Source organism: Cenococcum geophilum (assembly GCF_001692895.1).
Source record: "Cenococcum geophilum 1.58 unplaced genomic scaffold K441scaffold_31, whole genome shotgun sequence".
NCBI lineage: Eukaryota > Fungi > Ascomycota > Dothideomycetes > Gloniales > Gloniaceae > Cenococcum > Cenococcum geophilum.
Window position 1 is genome coordinate 611,623 of NW_027137589.1, and position 17,990 is coordinate 629,612.

General features: G+C 49.6%; 6 protein-coding genes across 6 annotated transcripts; 4 read left to right on the forward strand and 2 right to left on the reverse strand.

Moving 5' to 3' along the window:
- The first annotated feature begins 253 nt into the window (after positions 1–253).
- On the forward strand, positions 254–1,015 carry K441DRAFT_175910 (uncharacterized protein). Its single transcript, XM_067640345.1, has 3 exons — positions 254–286; positions 340–417; positions 481–1,015. Exon 3 carries the CDS (start codon positions 503–505, stop codon positions 983–985), a length of 483 nt encoding a protein of 160 aa, XP_067502122.1. The 5' UTR covers positions 254–286; positions 340–417; positions 481–502; the 3' UTR covers positions 986–1,015.
- A 3,183-nt stretch (positions 1,016–4,198) lies between these two features.
- Positions 4,199–5,195, reverse strand: K441DRAFT_639597 (zf-PARP-domain-containing protein). Its single transcript, XM_067646584.1, has 5 exons — positions 5,072–5,195; positions 4,931–5,013; positions 4,706–4,841; positions 4,483–4,639; positions 4,199–4,429 (listed from the first exon to the last, which is right to left on the reverse strand). The coding sequence occupies exons 2-5, from the start codon at positions 4,947–4,949 to the stop codon at positions 4,247–4,249; spliced, it is 495 nt and encodes a 164-aa protein (XP_067502123.1). The 5' UTR covers positions 4,950–5,013; positions 5,072–5,195; the 3' UTR covers positions 4,199–4,246.
- Positions 5,196–5,310: 115 nt separating this feature from the next.
- On the forward strand, positions 5,311–8,649 carry K441DRAFT_662732 (uncharacterized protein). Its single transcript, XM_067649091.1, has 2 exons — positions 5,311–5,598; positions 5,731–8,649. The coding sequence occupies exons 1-2, from the start codon at positions 5,351–5,353 to the stop codon at positions 8,522–8,524; spliced, it is 3,042 nt and encodes a 1,013-aa protein (XP_067502124.1). The 5' UTR covers positions 5,311–5,350; the 3' UTR covers positions 8,525–8,649.
- Positions 8,650–11,623: 2,974 nt separating this feature from the next.
- Positions 11,624–14,459, forward strand: K441DRAFT_175993 (uncharacterized protein). The gene is made up of 2 exons (XM_067640346.1): positions 11,624–13,114; positions 13,171–14,459. Exons 1-2 carry the CDS (start codon positions 11,815–11,817, stop codon positions 14,232–14,234), a joined length of 2,364 nt encoding a protein of 787 aa, XP_067502125.1. The 5' UTR covers positions 11,624–11,814; the 3' UTR covers positions 14,235–14,459.
- On the forward strand, positions 14,278–15,013 carry K441DRAFT_175999 (uncharacterized protein). The gene has a single exon (XM_067640347.1). The coding sequence runs from the start codon at positions 14,361–14,363 to the stop codon at positions 14,856–14,858; it is 498 nt and encodes a 165-aa protein (XP_067502126.1). The 5' UTR covers positions 14,278–14,360; the 3' UTR covers positions 14,859–15,013.
- Positions 15,014–15,436: 423 nt separating this feature from the next.
- K441DRAFT_639603 (uncharacterized protein) lies at positions 15,437–17,162 on the reverse strand. The gene is made up of 3 exons (XM_067646585.1): positions 17,056–17,162; positions 16,247–16,983; positions 15,437–16,120 (listed from the first exon to the last, which is right to left on the reverse strand). The coding sequence occupies exons 1-3, from the start codon at positions 17,110–17,112 to the stop codon at positions 15,592–15,594; spliced, it is 1,323 nt and encodes a 440-aa protein (XP_067502127.1). The 5' UTR covers positions 17,113–17,162; the 3' UTR covers positions 15,437–15,591.
- Positions 17,163–17,990: the final 828 nt, after the last annotated feature.

Sequence of the window (17,990 nt, forward strand, 5' to 3'; positions counted from 1 at the left end):
ACATCAGAAGAAGCATTATTTCTGATCCGAGTGCCGCCGACAGGCACTGTGTGGTGAACATTGCGGACCTGGCCCAGGGCATTCGGCTGAACATTGTATTCACCACACTGCCACCACATCACGGGCTCCACGCCCAGTTTCACCGATCTCGATATGCTTAAGAAGGCTGCTTCGCCTGATATTTTTCCTTCCTCAGCTTACACCTCATCATCATACTCTGGAGTTTCCTCTCAACCAACTCCCTATTTCTACCCCCGCCCGTCAATGAGAACTACCAGATCGTTAGGTAAGTCGCCATAGTGTACTCTAGCTATACCAAACATTAACTTCGAGACCTAGGCCCTACTCGTGATTCCCACAAGTCTAAAGTGGCTCTCTACCGAAGCCCGATTCCATTAGTGTAACATCAAATACCACGTATACAGCTCCAACAGCCACATTTTAGTCAACACAGGCTAACTTTCACAAATCCGGAGCCAGCCAGCCCTTTGTTTCACGTTAAATGCTCAACATGGCCGCTCTCTCGTCTACCCGTGACGCCTTTCTCTCCGGCGGACTGCAGAATTGCAATGCTGATGAAGGCACGAAATGCCCCATCTGCCTGGAGGATCTCTGCTCAGAGGATGAACAAACTGTCCGAATCAAGCCATGCAAGCACGTCTTCGGCTCTCAGTGCCTAGCCGCCTGGCTGAAGTTCAAGAATACCTGCCCGATGTGCCGCAAGGTGCTCTACGCCGGCGAGCCAGAAGTTACTGGATATGGCGACATCTATGTGAGGGGCCTTCTCCGCCAGGCCCGAGAACAACTACGTGACCGGTTTGACGACCTCGCCGAGGGCATGCAAGAGCTTGTCAGTCGCCACCGGCAGAACATAGGGGAAAGCCAAGAGCGGATGAGACGGGATGATATGGCGCACGACGAACGTATGAAGATGATTGCTCGGTGGGACGCCGAGCAAAAACAGAAGATTATTCGGGGAGCTTGAGACCTGGAAGGAGGGACGACCAGCACGGCCACCGCCATAGAGTCATCGACGTCGATTGCTCAGGCATCTGAGGCACTGAGACAAACATCGAGCTTGGACGTCGTTTCTAGAGGCACAGACTGCATATGGTAGTTCTGAGTGCCACATTTAGCTAGATACAGGATGAATTGGTGGTCCGTGCATACAAAGTTGGGGAAGGGCTTACTGGACGGCTTGCAGGGTTTAAAGCCTTTCCGCAACATTAATGCATGTGTGGCGTGCTCTACACAAAGTTAATATTTTCCATCCACTTTTACATGTTTTTGCCATTATCTCTCACCTCTCTCCCATTATGATATATTATTGAAATCGCTCCGCTCAAATTTTGGGAAGCTTAACCACAATTCTCATTCTCATGCATTTTAACAGGTGAATGCTGTAATATTGGAAGGGCACCGCTGAATTATTATTCCCGGCAATCGGGTGGGAATCGATTAGCGGTGAGTTACACGTGGCTTTTCGGATCGATCACTTCGTCGAAATGAGCTATGAACATCTCTAAGAGGAAGACAGCAGACTACAAATTACTCCTTCTCAAACCGTGCAATTTGGTGAGCTGGCTAACGTATGCTGCAGGCACCAAACATTTAATGTGGGGCATACTTTGCTCTTCAGGCAAATCGAGCGGAGCCGAAGTGGAGAAGGTATAGAAAGGCTTGAAGTGGCGCGCGGAGAACTGTTGGCGGTCTGTGAGAAATCGTGGTACGATCAATAATACCGTTTCCCTGAAATATTTCGTTCTGCGACACTCGTGATTGGGATGAAAATTTAAATATTCACATTAAACTTCAGCCGCTCAGAATTAGTCAACATCATGTTATACGGTGTCATTATCTAGTCCAAAAAGAAGCATATCACGATGCGCAACAGCTTGAAGACACCAAGCAACAGATCTAAATCATGCCGAGTTGCTACCCATTTCTCAACGATGAACAGCCGATGTACCATTACTCGGATCTGACAAACCTTCCTCATCATCTAGCTTAGCATATGTACTAACCTTCTTGGTTGCTCCGCGAGTATGGCCTTCGGTAATATTGGATTGGTTAATTGCCTCACTTTCATCTTGAGCATTCTTAAAAGTTAGCCTTTGGCTCTTCATTCATTCACTAGTCTCCTTGAACATCTAGAGATAAACATACCTAGAGTCCATCTGAATTAGCGGTAGCGAGGTCGATTGGGTCTTCCACTGGAGCATCACCTTCCTGAACTGGAATCTGAGATTGACCAGTGCGGCTCGTGTAGTTGTTGTCTTGTAGGAGGGGATGTATTGGTTGCTGATGAATGCTGTGTAGTCCGAAAAGTGAGCTTGAGATGCCTTCTTGTACTTCTTGAGATGTCAATTTCTTAATACGTCACGCCTGTCCCAGCCCCCCAAACTTCTCACACATCAACCACAGAAGATCACAGAACATTATGATCAAGTGCAGATTGGCTATCTGCGACAACATTATGACGGCATGATCGAACACCGATTAGAGAGTGGGACGATCCCGACTCAAGCAGGCCACGCGAACTTCGAATTGCTGGAGCTCAAATCATAAATGATAGATAAGCATATCTCCTAATTATGTAAAGCACGCTGATTCAGAGGCCAAATGCCATGCTCATCGGAAAAGTGGATTCAAGCAAATACCGGCATTGGCACACAATGCCGGTGGATGTGCTAGCGGATATGGCGAAATCGAAAACTTGCAAGAACACGTAGATAGGGTTTAGAGTATAGAGTAGAAGCTCTACGTAGACAACCTCTCGTCCCAACCGCTGAAGTCAAGATTATTTCCCCAGCCGACTAGCCAGACCCAAATTATCTTACTGGGGGCAACTCATGCCTTTACTTGCATTCATGCTGCGCATGTGGCGCAGTGCAAATTTGTCGATGTTGACGAATAGGGGCTTGGCCAGATCGTCCACATACGAAGCCAGCCCACTGAACAGCTCCCGCAACCCCATCGCGGCTTTTGTCAGACGTCAAGATTAAGATGACTGATGCTAGTGTCAGGAACAAAGCAGGACGCTAATTTTTAATCAGCTTCAGCAATCCTGGGAGCAAGGATCGAGCTGATTTGGAGCTCTTCGAGCGGTTTTGGTTTCGTATTAATACGTAGGTGGAGGTCAGGGCCTTCAGCGGAGCCAATTTTGGAGGCTGGGGGTTGGAGGTTGCCGCGAAAGATCGTGATATCGTGAATCGCGTCAAGCCCAATTACCTTGCCCAAGTAGGTAATGATTGGAGCCGTAAAGAAAGGAGAACCGTCATAATGATATCAACCTTAGAGCTTGCATCATTCATAAGCGTAAAGCCTCGGAGGTAATCAATCATTTACATAAGTCATTTATCTCAAAGAAAACCTGGGGTATATGTAGACAACCTTCTGTCTTCATAAATGTGATTTTATCAAATCAGGTATTGTAGTAGGCCATCGGGTATCTATATTACACTGGCAACAAGCCAAGGCTCAAAAGAAAGTATCTGCTACGTCTCGCTGAATAGATACAGCTTGCAATGTTTGTTCGTGCTGAACTTGCTATTTATTGCTAGTAGTTTGAAACAAAAACCATGGAAACACGCTCCATTATGAAGCCTTGCGGATGACTCTCGCAGTTGTCTAGTGGGTCGATATGTGTGTTCATAGCCTATTCGGCGTCAGCTTTCTTGAAAGCCTTCTTGGCCCTGGTGACTAATTAGCCGTCTATTACAATTTGCATGGCCGAGTGAACACACCTCTTCTGTGGAGCTGGTTTGTCGCCTTCTGGCGCAGCCTTAGACACCTTGGCTTTCTTGGCTTTGGTAGGAGCCTCTGGGGCCTCATCTTCTTTTACAGCCTCTGCATCGACCTTCTTCTTGCTGACGCGCTTGGGCTTGACTGGTGCCTCGGGCTCTTCGGCGGGAGAGGCCATGGCTTCTTCTCCTTCAACAGGCTCAACCTCGGTCTTCTTCGGTGCCCTGGCCTTCTTCGGCTTCGGCACAGCCTCCTCAGCCGCTGGCTTGTCTGCCTTTACGGCTTTCTTCGGTTTGCTCTTTTCTTTCTTCGGGGCAGAAGCTTCTTCAACCGCTGGTTCTTCATCCTTGGTCTCCGCTTTAGTGGATTTCTTCGGTTTGCCCTTAGCTTTCTTCGCAGCAGGGGCCTCCTCATCGGCATCATCAGCAGCTTTAGTGGCTCTGGCGCGCTTTTTAGGTGCAGGCTTAACTGGAGAAGGAGCCTCCGCCTCGTTCTCGTCATCCTATAAGTTGTCAATACTGCAAGAATAACCCTGCAAGTAATAATTATTTGACGTGGATATATTGAGGTAAGAGGGAATATCATTATTACTTACATCTTTGGCCTTCTTGCTCTTCTTTGGCTCTTTCTTCTTGGGAGACTTGACATGAAAACCCTTCTGTCCAGGGCGGTTCATCTCAACGTCCTATACGCCATATCAATAATCAAAGTTTTCGTGGCAGTAAAAGTTTTACTTACGCCTTTCCAATCTTCATCATCAACATGGCCTTGTTCAAGAGCTCTCCGGACTTTGTCCTTTGCATCTTCTGGAAGCTCGTCATAGCCGTCGACCATGTCAATATCGTCACCGCTGCTCTCCTTCAAGTTCGCAATCTGTGCAGGAGTGGTGCATCCCCTTGTATTTTTCTTAGGTTAAGGCTTGATATAGAACAAAGTATCAAAACAAGAGATGTTATCTTACCAGTGCCTCCAAGTCCATGAGGTGTTCTCTTGGATTGTGACCAGCACCCCAAAGCGCAATTCGCCTTTATCAATCTTGACTTGGTTCTTCTTGCAATCAGTACCTTTGCACCCAGCCCGACCGGTCTTTGCGGTCTCTGCTGAGGCGTTAGTGAATTTATCATCCCAGAGAGGAAGATGTAAGATTAGAGACGTAATAAATTAGAACTAGAAACCGAAGACTCACCGACGCGATATGTCCCCATATCTGTGGTTATGTTTTGAGTTGCTCGGATTTATTCGGATTGTGACGGCGCAAGCGTGAGCTGGCTTTACCTCGAGGTTAATAACGCGCGAGCGATAAGAGTAAAGGTAATAAAAGACTTACTTCTGTTTATTGCAGAATGCGCCCTTAAATATTACAGCTAAGAGAAGGAAAGCCGATCAGGAATTTCTGAGGACAGAGAGAGCCGACAAGAAATGGAATGAAGTGAGGTTGGGAGATGATGGTGATGTTGCGGTGGCTGGAGCTTACAGCTGTGACCCGCAAGCTAGGCCTGTGGGTCGCGTCGCGCTAGCAAAACGGGACGTCATGGAAAACGAAAACCCCAAAAAAATTGGTACAGTCGTGGATAGTATCCCCCATACGGTCAATCCTTAAGATTCAATGCGCCCTGTACATACTTGCTTCCGAACCGCCCTAAACCGCACATTTCGTTCCTCTTGTCAGAGTATCTCCGGTGGCTGGGTGGTCCCCGAGTTCCTAACACCAGCATTTGTCCAGTCGACTCTGTGTTCAAGACGAGCTTTCTCATATGCTCACCAACGGTATGCGCGGCCAACAAAGGGACCAGATAGGATTAGTGTACTCCAGAAAGAAGAACAGCCTGCAAAAGACCCTCGTATACCGCCCAGAGACCGAGACGAGTTCAAGCCTGCCCTCCCGGAAGATGGCCGCCGGGGTGATATTCAAGCATGCAGAGACCGAGACGAGTTCAAGCCTGCCCTCCCGGAAGATGGCCGCCGGGGTGATATTCAAGCATGCAGAGACCGAGACGAGTTCAAGCCTGCCCTCCCGGAAGATGGCCGCCGGGGTGATATTCAAGCATGGCTGGCAGCACTCGAACCCCTCCTTCCCGCGCACTTACGGCAGAACTCCTTACCAAATAATGATCTTCAGCTACTAGCTTCCGCGGTAGAAATATCAAGACTTCTGCTCGAAGCGCAGTCTTCGAACCATGATATTCTAAGCCATATGGCTTTGGTAGAGGGACGGTGGAATACCGTGATGTGGATTATGAAAAAGCTAGTTGATGGGGGCCCTACTATTGGGACTGCACCTGAGGTTCTTGAACCCTTTGCAAACGTAGTTTGGGATAATACTTCGGTCTCACTGAAGGAGGTGACGAACAACCCAGTCTGGGCTCATCGAGTTCGCCCTTCAAAGAGGCTGAAACAGAGCCTTGAGGAACACACTGCAGCGCCGGATACTCTGAAATATGAGTTAAAATTAATCAAAAGCGCATTGGGCCAGGTCTGGCGAAGTTTGGGCAGTATGATCCTTGTTGCGGCCGAGGAGAAATCCGAGACCAATGTGGTGATCATGCCTCATGTGCTAGAAATCATCGCATATTTACATCACGTGGAGATGATACCAGAAGCAATATATCGATATTCCCCGGCTTGGGACCCTTCCACTCTTCAACAGCCTCCAACGTTACACCTTTTGTCTTCGAGAATTCTCACCTCCCTTTCAGATGCCACTTGGAACGCGCATGAGTCATCAGTCCAGGATAGCAAAGAGCGATTGAATGCTCAGTACTTCTTGGGCCATGAGATTCCTGGCTCCCGATACAAAATCACTGTACCTGAGATAGGCCCGGAAATATGGGTGGAGCTGGTTTTGTGGTCCTGCCTACATGGAGGATGGATATTAGATGGTGCTGCCATACTCGAAAAAATACTTTCTTATCAGGGAGAAAACAGCTGGTCACTCATCTGTTGGCGAGATATTGTGAACTCTTCTCAAGCCTCTAGGACAATTCAACTAACTAGAGACTGGGGCAAGCTAGCTGCCCAATTTCAAAACTCTGGTGAAACCTTTTATTCCAACGATCGCGGAGACCGTTTCCTTGTTCAGAGAACCGTCAGCAGCGAAGTAGTCGCGGCATTTGTGGATGGGCTGATCAATACTATGCGCGTAGGCGTTGGTGATCGAGGAAGTCTTCCGGAGCAGATACTTTCTCATATCATAAATCTCAAGCGGCTGTTGGATCGCGATAATCTTAGCCTTGGGTCAAGTTCCTGGGACGCATTGATAACGCGCTTTTTGGAATCTGAAGGAATCGTTCCTGAAAAAGATCCCAAGCTGATGCTCAAAATCCTTGGGTTAGCCCAAACTTTTGGCAAAGAACTAAGCTCCACCAACGTCATTTCACAAGGAGCCGACGCTCGTCCAAGTCCTACGTACGTCTTCGATGCATCAGCGGCACCTCTCGGTTTGCTCCATCGAACTATTCATGCTTTTATCCAGATGGGCAATACTACTGGAGCCTTGGAGGCATTCCAGCAACTCCAAAAGTACGTGGACAACAACAAAATTAGATCAATAAGAGATTTCTTTCAAGCGCTGAAAGCCTCTTACTCAGAACCTGAAGCTCTGTTTACCGGTAATTATGCCCCAATCGACTTTCCCGGATTTTTCCCGCATGTGCCCACCTCGTTGCTTGCAAAAATGCTGGACCTTGCCACAGAGTCCAGGATGTTTGACTTTGGTGAATGGCTTCTTTACTCTTCTGAAATTGATGGTCCTCTAATATCTCCTCGCATGTACAAGTCTCGGGAGTTAGCATCTTCCCTTATCCGCCATGGAACGGCGACCCGCGACCAGCGGTTGCTCATGAAAATCGTCAGTTCAGTAGGCGCACCAGGTGGAGTTAGTGGTAGTTACCGCCTTCCTGCTGAGGTTCTATCAGCTTTTCTACATAGCCAAATTCAACACCACCGTTGGGATTCTGTCAAAAGCATCTATACATATGTCAGAGAGAATCCTGGGTATCGCCCCAGGTCCGAGACGCTCGCTGTATTTGCGAGGGAGTTGGTCCGCCTCAGGAGCGAATCCGACGAATGGCGTCGATCTCGTAGCAGAAGGGCTAAGTTTATCTTTTCCGCATTTCTAAATGCATGGAAGGATATCATTGAGAGGGATTTGTATCAACAACTGAACTCCATTTTGGGCGTTTTATCATCCGTTGGTCCAGAATGGGTAGATTTTTGTTCAAGGCTGTGGACAAGCACCGGACGACAACAGTTAGCGCTCGATCCTGAGAATTTCAACCAGATCCTAGACGGAGTGGTGGATGGCTACGGCAGCCTTAAAGGCAAGCACATTGTCGACATGTGGTGCTACCCCACTACGAGAATAGAATTCAGAGACTACCGCTCTCCGGGAGGGTTGCCGACAATGCCCAAGTTCAAGCTAAGCAAAGGAGATCATTATGATGACCGGCCCCCAGACATCGAATTGTCACAATCGTCGGGCGCAAAAATCCGCTTTCAAGGCCGTGTAGCGCCTAACATTCGTACAATGCGTGTAATTCTTAGGAAAGCTGCCGAGGAAGAGACGGAAAGAGGCGCAAAAGGGACTGGATTATTACTCGAAGAACGGGCGGAAATACAACTCATGTTGGAGTGGGCAGAGCTCTCTCTTCGCAATATGGGCTTGGATTATAGAGATATTCAGCGGGAATTCGGCAGTTTGGTCACAATTGCAAATCTTAAGGAGCCTCCACCGCTTTCATTGATTGGATTTGATGAGGGGGTAGAAGATGACACCCTGTAACAGGGCGTTTCGTAGCGCCGTGTGCTTCACTTGTACAATATGAAGTCTTAGAAGAATTGTATAGGAGTAGTTCGAATTCGCCCTGCAAGCATAGACAGAGTCAGGAGATGGAAGTCAGAACTGTGCAACGTTAGCATTTTTAATATTTATTGACTAAGACAAAGAATCTTACAAAAGTCATATATCTGGTTTATAGAGGCGTTGAGATGTTCGCTATTCGGATAACTCCTCAAGCAATGTGTGTTAGCTACTGTTCAGAAATACCCCTAGATGGACGTTCAGACCCTGGTATCCGCAGCTTGATTAATTTGGTCCTCCTGTGATTATTGTAGGTTGCGCGGGCGGTGGTATAGCAGAACAAATGCCAGCAAGTAAGAACAGCTCGTAATCCAGAGGCTTGAGATTTGCGCTGAAGAGATCTGTTTCCACGCTCAACTGCGCTCGTCCAATTGCTGAGCCAACTGCTCAACTCCTCTATCTCCTACCATCTCTATCGCTGCTGCGCCCTCCTAAGACTCTGATGTTCCTTTGATGACAACGAAGACCTTCGTAACTGCCGAGCAGTCATTGCCCTAGAATCGTCGTAACGCCGCCCAAGCTAGCGTCCGCAGCTTAACTAGTCGGGGCTTGCTCCCTCAGCCCTAAGCTCCTTTTTCGACCTTTCATCAATCCTGCCACGGCTGTATTTGGTTTCGTATCTGCCACTTGTCGAGCAGTCATTCCTTGTCCGGCTTCTGAGCGTCGGCTGCACGGGCGAAGAGCCTCTCAACAATATCGCAGTCACATTCTCCAAGTCCTGCAGCTATGTTGGAATTCCATGATTTCGACCATACATGCTTCAGAATGGTTCTACCGCGAACAAAAAATTTAGCATGTGCGTTTTCCGCCGTCCCACAGCTGCATGCAGTGACACTTCACCTTGCTTCTTCCACAGGTTAGCATCAACCTACTTCGATCAGTGCTCCGATAGCGGCTAGGGTTCCTCGGACTAGCTCTGATTCGATGTTTGCTCCGTTCTGAATCATGACTTCTTCCTTCCCGTCTTGCGTGTCTTGACACCAGAGTACAGGAGTCTCTGGTGAGAATAAGAAGTGGATCGTGCACAGTGGCTTGAGGGTGTCGTGGTCACGTCGTAGTACACTAGATACTGCACCCCAACCTTGGCTCTCTCTCGTCGCGAGCCATCATCTACCAAGGGTATTGGACAGGACGGATTCATCCGCGCAAGCCATTGCATGAAGTAAATGCTTCGTCAACTCGCATACAGTCTGAATCCTACTAGCTCACAAATAGAGGCACCCGATGGGAGGAAGAGTGGGCTGATTACATTCATCTTCAAAGCGCCATCTCCAATCTCCTATCCCAAAAAGCAGCACTTGAGTCGCTTCATAAAAACACAATACGTACTGTTGTTCAATTGGTGGTAAATGATAGTAAAAGCTCTTCTTCAGTATTGCCCTTGAGCCCTATGTATTGACATGGCGGCTTCTGAGGGCGTTATCTGAGGGTCGGGTTAAGTGTCTTTGATGCCCACGTTTGGGCGTCGCATCACTGGCGCGGCTCATTGAAAGTGGCACTATGCGAAGGTCTTCATTGGCTCACCAATTCAAGAGTCCTTCAGCGAATTGGAATCGCTCCCCGGGGTGGAATGCGAAACAGCCACGGTTACCTAATGGGGCAGGTCTTCCATGACACGCGGACGATATTTATTCCTGGCCAAGATGTCGCTTTTCGCAACCGTGGAAGCCGCAGCCATGCTTTGACCACACATATCTCTATTCACCAAGACAGCGCTTCATTGTCTCCTGCGGCTCTCTGAGCTTAAATATCAACCCGCTGCAGAATAGTCCGAAGTATGTCGGGCATCTGGACTCTCCCGCGCACAGGGTCGTCGGCTGCGGGCCGTCGATGTAAAGCGGCTGCAGGAAGCAAGCACACCGCCCTTTGACGCGAAAAAGCTGGCGCCAATCCGGGGCGATGGTGGGGCATTTGCAAACGCGGCGTTAAGAGCAAATTTGGGTGATCCGAAGACCCACCCTCGTCTGAAGAAGTAGCAAGGCAGGCGATGTCGCCGGTCATATTGAGAGTAATGATAGTGCAGCCAGAAGAGGGAACTAGACTGACATCAAGGCCTGTCTATGCAATCTATCAGGGCTGCATGAGTGCATGACCGCTGGCTTAAGGCCCTGGCGCAGGGGGGTATGTTGGAGGGTGTGTTTTACTTGGCCGCCAATTGCATTCTGCCGTTGCCTGCTCGAGCCTGGGGGTTTCCGCAGGGTGCTGGGTCCGTGAGAAGTTTAGTTTGGTGGGGAAACCCTCGAGCCTTTGTAGCCCGTCATAATTTTTTTTTCCTCGGCGACCCGTTGCGAGGCAAGCGATGAAGACGACAGCAAAAAGTGCCGCTAGAAGGCTCTTGTTAAGCGATGGAGAGTAGCCCGCAAAACAGCGTGCGAGAAGTGTCTATAGGGTGTAATAGGTACACGGGCTGGTTGAGCCAATTCCTGCTTCCCGTCAGGTTGATGGTGGTTTGTGTTTCCGGGGCTTGTATGACTCTGCAGGTCGCCTTCACCGCTCTACTTTTTGACGCAAAGTGTGCCCACTAGCGCCCAAACGGGACAAGTTCCGCCAAGATTCGGATTTCCTCACAAAATGTTCGAGCGGCCCTGCCTTCTGCCTCTCTTCTCTCCTCAACCAAGTATACAGACAACGAAGTCGCACTAAACATCTTCAACCGAGATCATTCATAAGCATTCACTACCTATCTTCGTCGAGAACAATGCCGCAGGCTATCGCTGAGCTGTAAATCCCCACTGGAGGGCACACATCCCAAGTGTGTCCTCCAGTCCGGCCAGCCCACCGAGATATTCAACGACTCTACGACGATACAATCTTTCGATTGCCCGAAGTGCTCGTGCTTCCGGTCGATTTTTTCACAAAGTCACAAACTGTTCAGCCTGCATTTCTTCCAGAGTCCGTCAGCCGCGCATTTTCTCCGTTCGACAGTTCCAAATCCCCGAACATCGACGAAACTTAAGACTCGAATAATCTTCCGACTGACATTCGAGTTCCAAAAAGTATAAACTACACCTATACGGTCGTCTATAGACGCTCTTCCGCTACGGCAAATCTTTCTCCTTGAGCCCATCCATCCACCCACCACCTCTCGCTCCTCCATCAGATATTGATAATATCGAAGAAAACGAGTTATTCCAACTGAAGCCCTAACTCGATCTTGATAACCAATACTATTTGTACAGTAATACCGCCATCTCGCTATCAACCGTACCAAAATGTCACCCACCCACAATCACCGCTCAGCGCTCGCCGAATTGGGTGGAAACACCGCCCTTGAACACGGATTCTTCCATAGTCCCATGAATGGCATTCAGAAAACCAGCCACAACATTCGTGTTGCCGATGACGTGCAGCAAAAATCCACGAAGAACGGCAGCAACCAAAGTAGCGGAGAGTCCTCCACTGAGGAGCAAGCGGATGAAGCTGATGAAGAAGACAGTAGTGCAGACCAAGACGAAGACGATGAAGATGATGATCCAGAAGTAGTTGCCCCGTCCGGCGGTTTCGGCGTGAGCGGAGGAAAGTGCCCAGCAATTCGTGTCGAACATCTCGGCGAAGACAGGCATCAAGAGAACGAAGAAGCTTCTCACCGTGGGACGGGGCAAGATGGCGGTAAGCAATTGGGCATCTATATTCAATTACGCAACAAGAAACGCACCTTCAGCAATGTCAGCACCAATTCCGTCCTGTTCGGTGATATAGACGATCTTGGTGAAACACAGGGCGCATTCCCTCGAAGGAAGATTGCTCGCAGACTAAGCAATAACAGCAGCAAAGGCCTATTGACTTACAAGAAATCAAGTTACAAATCAGACCTAGATGTCGAAACCTCGGATGCTTCCGAAAATGCTATTGCCAGTTCCGACGAGGAAACTGTGGAAACCAGCAAGGATATTGATGTTGACGATGATGATTATCGTGGCGTGGACCTTATCAGCGACGAGTCGGACCTAGAGCAACAGGAGGATTTCCTGGAGAAGCAAGAAGAATTGTTGATCATTAATGAAGAAGAGCAAGAACCTAATCTATTTGATTCAGCTCGGCGGTTCAGTCTTGGTAGTTCTGGCAGTTGTAGTTTCGATTTCGCCACGACCTTGGACGAAGATTTCTTCGCAAATAATGACCTTCCTGACGTCGCATTCGGAGAATTTTTTGGTCTTGAACCCGAGCCTAGTACCCCGGAACCATTTGAGAGCAGAAAATACTCAGACAGCTCTGTGAAGCGTGTCCGCTTCGACGATGAAGTTCGCATCTCTGACAGTTCCAGTTCGACGACTTCCGAGCTTGATAGCACGATCTTCCCGGATCTTTTCATGGAGCAGGACAAGCTCCCTCACAGCCTATATCAAATGATTGAAAATGATGCTGACGCTGACATGGGAAATATTACTTCGAGTGATGGCGAAAATTCTTACTGGGACTTCGGGGAAGACGATGGTCTTGGATCTCGGAATGCTCATCCTGGGTCCGATGACTTTGAAGAATCCTCAGATGCCGGCTCAAGTGGCTACGAGAGTATGCATCTGTCTAGTGTTTATATGTTTTGTTGGTGGCTAACAAACATCTTCCAGCTGACTTGGGTGATACTACTGATGAGGAAGACTTTCCTCCACCAGCTACTGTCCACGGCCCGAAATCACTTCTTCGTCGTCCCTCATCGGCTGCGAGCGATCAAACTATTAGCCCAAGACCATTTCAGCGATCGAATCGCAGGTCGGTGCGCAAAGGGGGGCCACCCGTTTGTGGTGTATTCGTTCACAAGGATTGGAACAAGGCGATTGCTGTCACCGACCGCATGACACAACTCGTAAGCTATTATCGCCCTCGTCGGTACTATTCCATCTGCCATCCAAACTTTCCAGGGAGCAGCACTACCAGCACAGCCAACAACAGCCCTTGTACGTCGCTTCGTCAAATGAACGGCGACGATAGTGATTTCAGTGAAATGTCAAGTCAGCCATACCAGAATCCAATGGACATTATGTTGACAGGTGTCTTCGGGACCGCGTCTGCCAGCAACTATCTTCTTGGCGGGCAAGTCATTGGTCCTCCAGAGGCGTTTTATCCATTTATGAACTTTGGTCCTAATGGAAATCTACTTAGTGATGAGGACGACTTTGATGACGATGATGATGATGACGGAGAGGATAATCTAAACATCAATGATCTTTTGGATTTTGGGTCCGACGGAGACGATACAGACTTGGAAGAGGATCCAGCGGATGAGACTGATGTTCCTGCTACCCCTGCTACCTCGATGATTGCTCTAAATGGCTCCACTCCCGCTAGACCTTCTCCAGGCGAGAACACGCCTCCGAATCGTAAACGTAATGCTTCGGATGCAATGCTCGAGCACTTTGATCGTGGCGTTGTTACTGCTTTCCGTAACAATCAGAATAGGTACCGCGATATTGCTCGTCTGCCTCACGACCCCGACCTGCGTACATCCATGTCGAGGCCGGTTCGATCCGGCAGGTCAGCCGAAACTCTCATTTCCCCTCTCCGCAAGAGGGGCTCCATCGCGAGGAAGAACAGCAGCCCTTCCACATTTGCTGGCATCTCAAAAGCTAGAAGCGAGACGCCTGCCAGGGTAAATGGCGTTAGCCGTGGTCCCCGTGCAGGAACCTTCTCCTGAAACTCACCTAATGAGCAATGGTATATTTACCTGTAGGGATTCGTATGGAGTGGTGAACAGAGCAGTCGAGAAGGAACAAGGAGTTGAAGTGGATTATTCCTCTTCCCAAAACTTCGAAACGACGTTATGACGTTACGGCCTGTTCAAAAATTTAAGAGTTCTCATGTCATTACTACATGCTTACTTATTTCGCACGGAAAGTGTTATCCTAGTCTACTATTTACTTCTTATACCTCTTTGTTGACGCGAAGACGGACTGGACTGGAACAGGGTTGGGTTTGGTCGGAGCAAAGACGGACTTTTATTCGATTCGATTCAATTCGACTTCTTTTTCGGCCTCGGTCCCACGGCCTCTTTCTTCAAAGTTTTCCTCTGTGCATTCCTTGTTTACAAAATTTCCCCATTCTCTCGTTTGTGGTTTCTACCTTCTTGCCTCATCCTAATCCGCCATCACGTTTCTTCTCCTTTTGGGAATGCAAAGGATGGGAATGGGATGATACCACGGTGTGTGTACGGCGATCTAACGTGCTCGTTTTCGGAGTCTTGTCTGTACAGTTGATTCGGCTTGATATCGTGGTCTCGTCGCTTAGCGTTCGTCCACCTGTGGGCATGATGGTGATGTAGGAGTAGTGCTAGCATAATAGATGCAAAACATCTCTCAATGCTCAGTGCCTATCCCGTCTGAGCTTAGTAAAGGATCACGAAAGTAATCTCATGACGCTAAAGAAAGTGAGCTTGCGAAGTCTCCAATGTCTAGCAGATGTCACATTCAACCCGCCGCTAAGGCTTTCACTAATTAACTGTGATGTCACTCTTCTACCTCCTCGAATGACTTCAAGTACTCTGGAAAGAAAAATAGAAAAGACGAAATTCCTCTGATTAGCTCTGAAGTACTTTAGACACTCATTAGAAGCTGTAAGTCATGGCATGACAAAACTTAACCGAAAACACCTCGCGTGAACTGACTTATCAATGGAGCAAGGACGATGACAACTAATGGAATTTAAGGTTCAACATCCTTTTACATGAAAATGAATCCACCTAAGTCATTCTAGGCATAGTAAACACAAATTCGGAGCCATAAGCAACCCATTTTAGGCCAAACACAACCACCTTCACGTCAATCGACTTGCCGCATTTCTTTTTGCACCCATGGAGGTTATTTCAGTCGCAGTTCACAGATTATGATCCCTGATAATGAAGCCCAATGTCATAGCACGACATAGCATAAGCACTTCAACAGGAATTGAAGTCCATCTGAATATAGATAACCCAATGCTCTAGTTAAAATGTCGCATGGTATCATAAACGAAATCCTAGACCTCTACAACACCCACCAATTCGCCTGTATCCGCCTTCATCCACCCCCACCATCACCCCTCCCCAGCCCCCCAGATCTCCTCCGCACAGCCGCGCCTCTCTTCTCCACACTACTCTTCGAGCTAGTCCCGAGCCCGGAGTCCGACGGAACAACGCCCATGCCCGCCGCATCGTCCAGCACAAAATCCGCATCCTCGTCCTCATCGTCCGCATCGCCCGGCGTGCGCAGCGGGATATCCTCCAGCCCCCTACTCGGCTCGCCCTCCTCCTCTTTAACCCTCGGCGCCGAATACCGCAGCGGCGGCTGGCGCGAGAAAGTCGGGAAAGTGCGCGAGGTGTCGGAGAGAAACTCGAGGGTTGCGCCGTCGGAGTCTGGCTCCGTTTTGAAGGTGTGTGAGGAGTCTTCAGGCTCGCGTTTCGGGCGGGTGCGTTCAGGTGCGGTGGAAGAGGAAGAGAAGATGAAGGCGAAGAAGGCCCATGTTAAAAGGAGGAAGGTCATTTCGACGGACCAGAAAAGGGTGGTGAAGAAGGCGAAGGAGAGGATGCGGTGGTTGTACATAATATACCTTCACACATCCACTGTTAGCCACCTCCCAAGCCAATTGAAGAGCCCACAGCATCCAATTGCTATTGATCCCCCCTCCCATACACCAGGCTAGCACGAGCGGGGAACGGGCAGGGAATCGACATACCGCAGCCCAGCAAACCTCGCCGTAAACACAATCTTGACCCCATACACCTGCAGCACGCTCGCGCTCGCAACCTCCAGCCGCAAACTCGCCGGCACGTTCCTCCACCCCTTCTGAAACTCCACCCCCTCCATCAACCCCACTTCCACCGTCTCCTCCTCCTGCCGCCACCCCACTATATACCACGGCAACCGCGCGACCCGGTGCGCCATCTCCACGATCGCCGACCGGTACGTCAGAATCGCGGGTCGCCGCGAGCGCGCCAGCACGGGGCCCAGCTCCCGGTCCCGGTCCCGCTGCCTCTCCAGCTCCGGACCCGTATCCGCACCCGCACCCACACCCGCATACGCCCCAGCCTCTGCCCCCGTGCCAGCGCCAGCGCCAGCGCCAGCGCCCCGCAGCTCCAGCTCCAGCATGAAGTTCCCCGCCGCCAGGTTCGCGGGTGAGCGCGGCATGCACAGCAGCACCTTGACGTCGTAGCGCTGCTGCGTCGCCAGCGCGCCGCGCGGCAGCCGCGCAACGCCGTAGGGGTGGCGGTGCAGGAGGCCTGGCGCGGCGAACTGCAGGTGGACGGCGCGCTCGAGGCCGCGGGCGGGGATGTAGGCGTGGTAGAAGGCTGTGTAGGCGACGGTGGCGGTGGCGGCGAGGGCGAGGGAGGCGAGCAGGAGGAGGAGGGTGCGGAGGTAGGCGCGGCGGGCGGGGAGGGAGAGGAAGGGGTGGAGCGGGCGGAGGAGCGTGGTCTGGGGGGTTGTTAGTGGGTTGGGGTAGAGGTTGGGGAGTGGGGGTTGGGGAGGGAGGGAAAGGGGAGGTACTTTGATAGTGGTTAGGAGGCGTTTGGAGCCCGTGGCTTCGTCTTCGGAGTCGTTCATTGCGGTGAGGGTCCCTGGGGAGAGTGGTGGTGTTGATGCTTGGAGTTTGCTTTCACATGTTTTTTTGAGAGGAAAGTCGGGTTGGGATGTGACGTCGGCTTGAGCTTGGGCCAGGGAGCGAAACCCATGCCAAGATATGCGTAGGGGCCCGGGTCACCTTTTCCTAAAGCTCTCGTCTTGACCTTTAAATATTTTACTAAGGCCTGGAGGAGCTTAAGACTTCATAAAAGCTTTAACGCACTCGAAGCCCTTTAGCATGGTAAACATTGATTGGACGTTACGATCATTTAAAAGAACACTTCGCCCTGATACGGTTCCAGTTATTAATATGAATTACGAGGTTATAAGTAATAAGCCAATCAATTAACCCAAAGCTTTAATTTAGAGCTTTATTATATAGACTTTAATTAATATATATAGAGATAAGGTTTTCCAGGGGGAGACCCCCTGGGACCCCCCTATATAGAGCTTTTACTTAATTTAGAAGTAGTAGTAAGGTTAAGGCGCCTTGCGTTCCCAATTATTNTNANNTNACGCAATTTTTNGGTGACGAAAACCGCNGTTNACGTTNCTNNACTAANACCTACNNNAGGTTCCTCCGTCCTTNCTATCTCCTCTCTTACCCGTCTNCTCNTCNAATGCTATCNNTATCGCNATATCGACCAATAGATCCCTTAGTNGAGACTAGGGAGNNATATTAAAGCGCCTCTAGCTCTTATAAGGAAGAAGAAAGAAGAANAGAGGAAGGTATANAGGAGGNAGTATTTATANACGGGAGGAGGCCTNNNAANNGNAGATTAGGCAGCNATAATATAGACATTAANATTNCTCNACTAACACCTACNNGACGCCCCTCCGTCCTTCCTANNTNCTCTNNC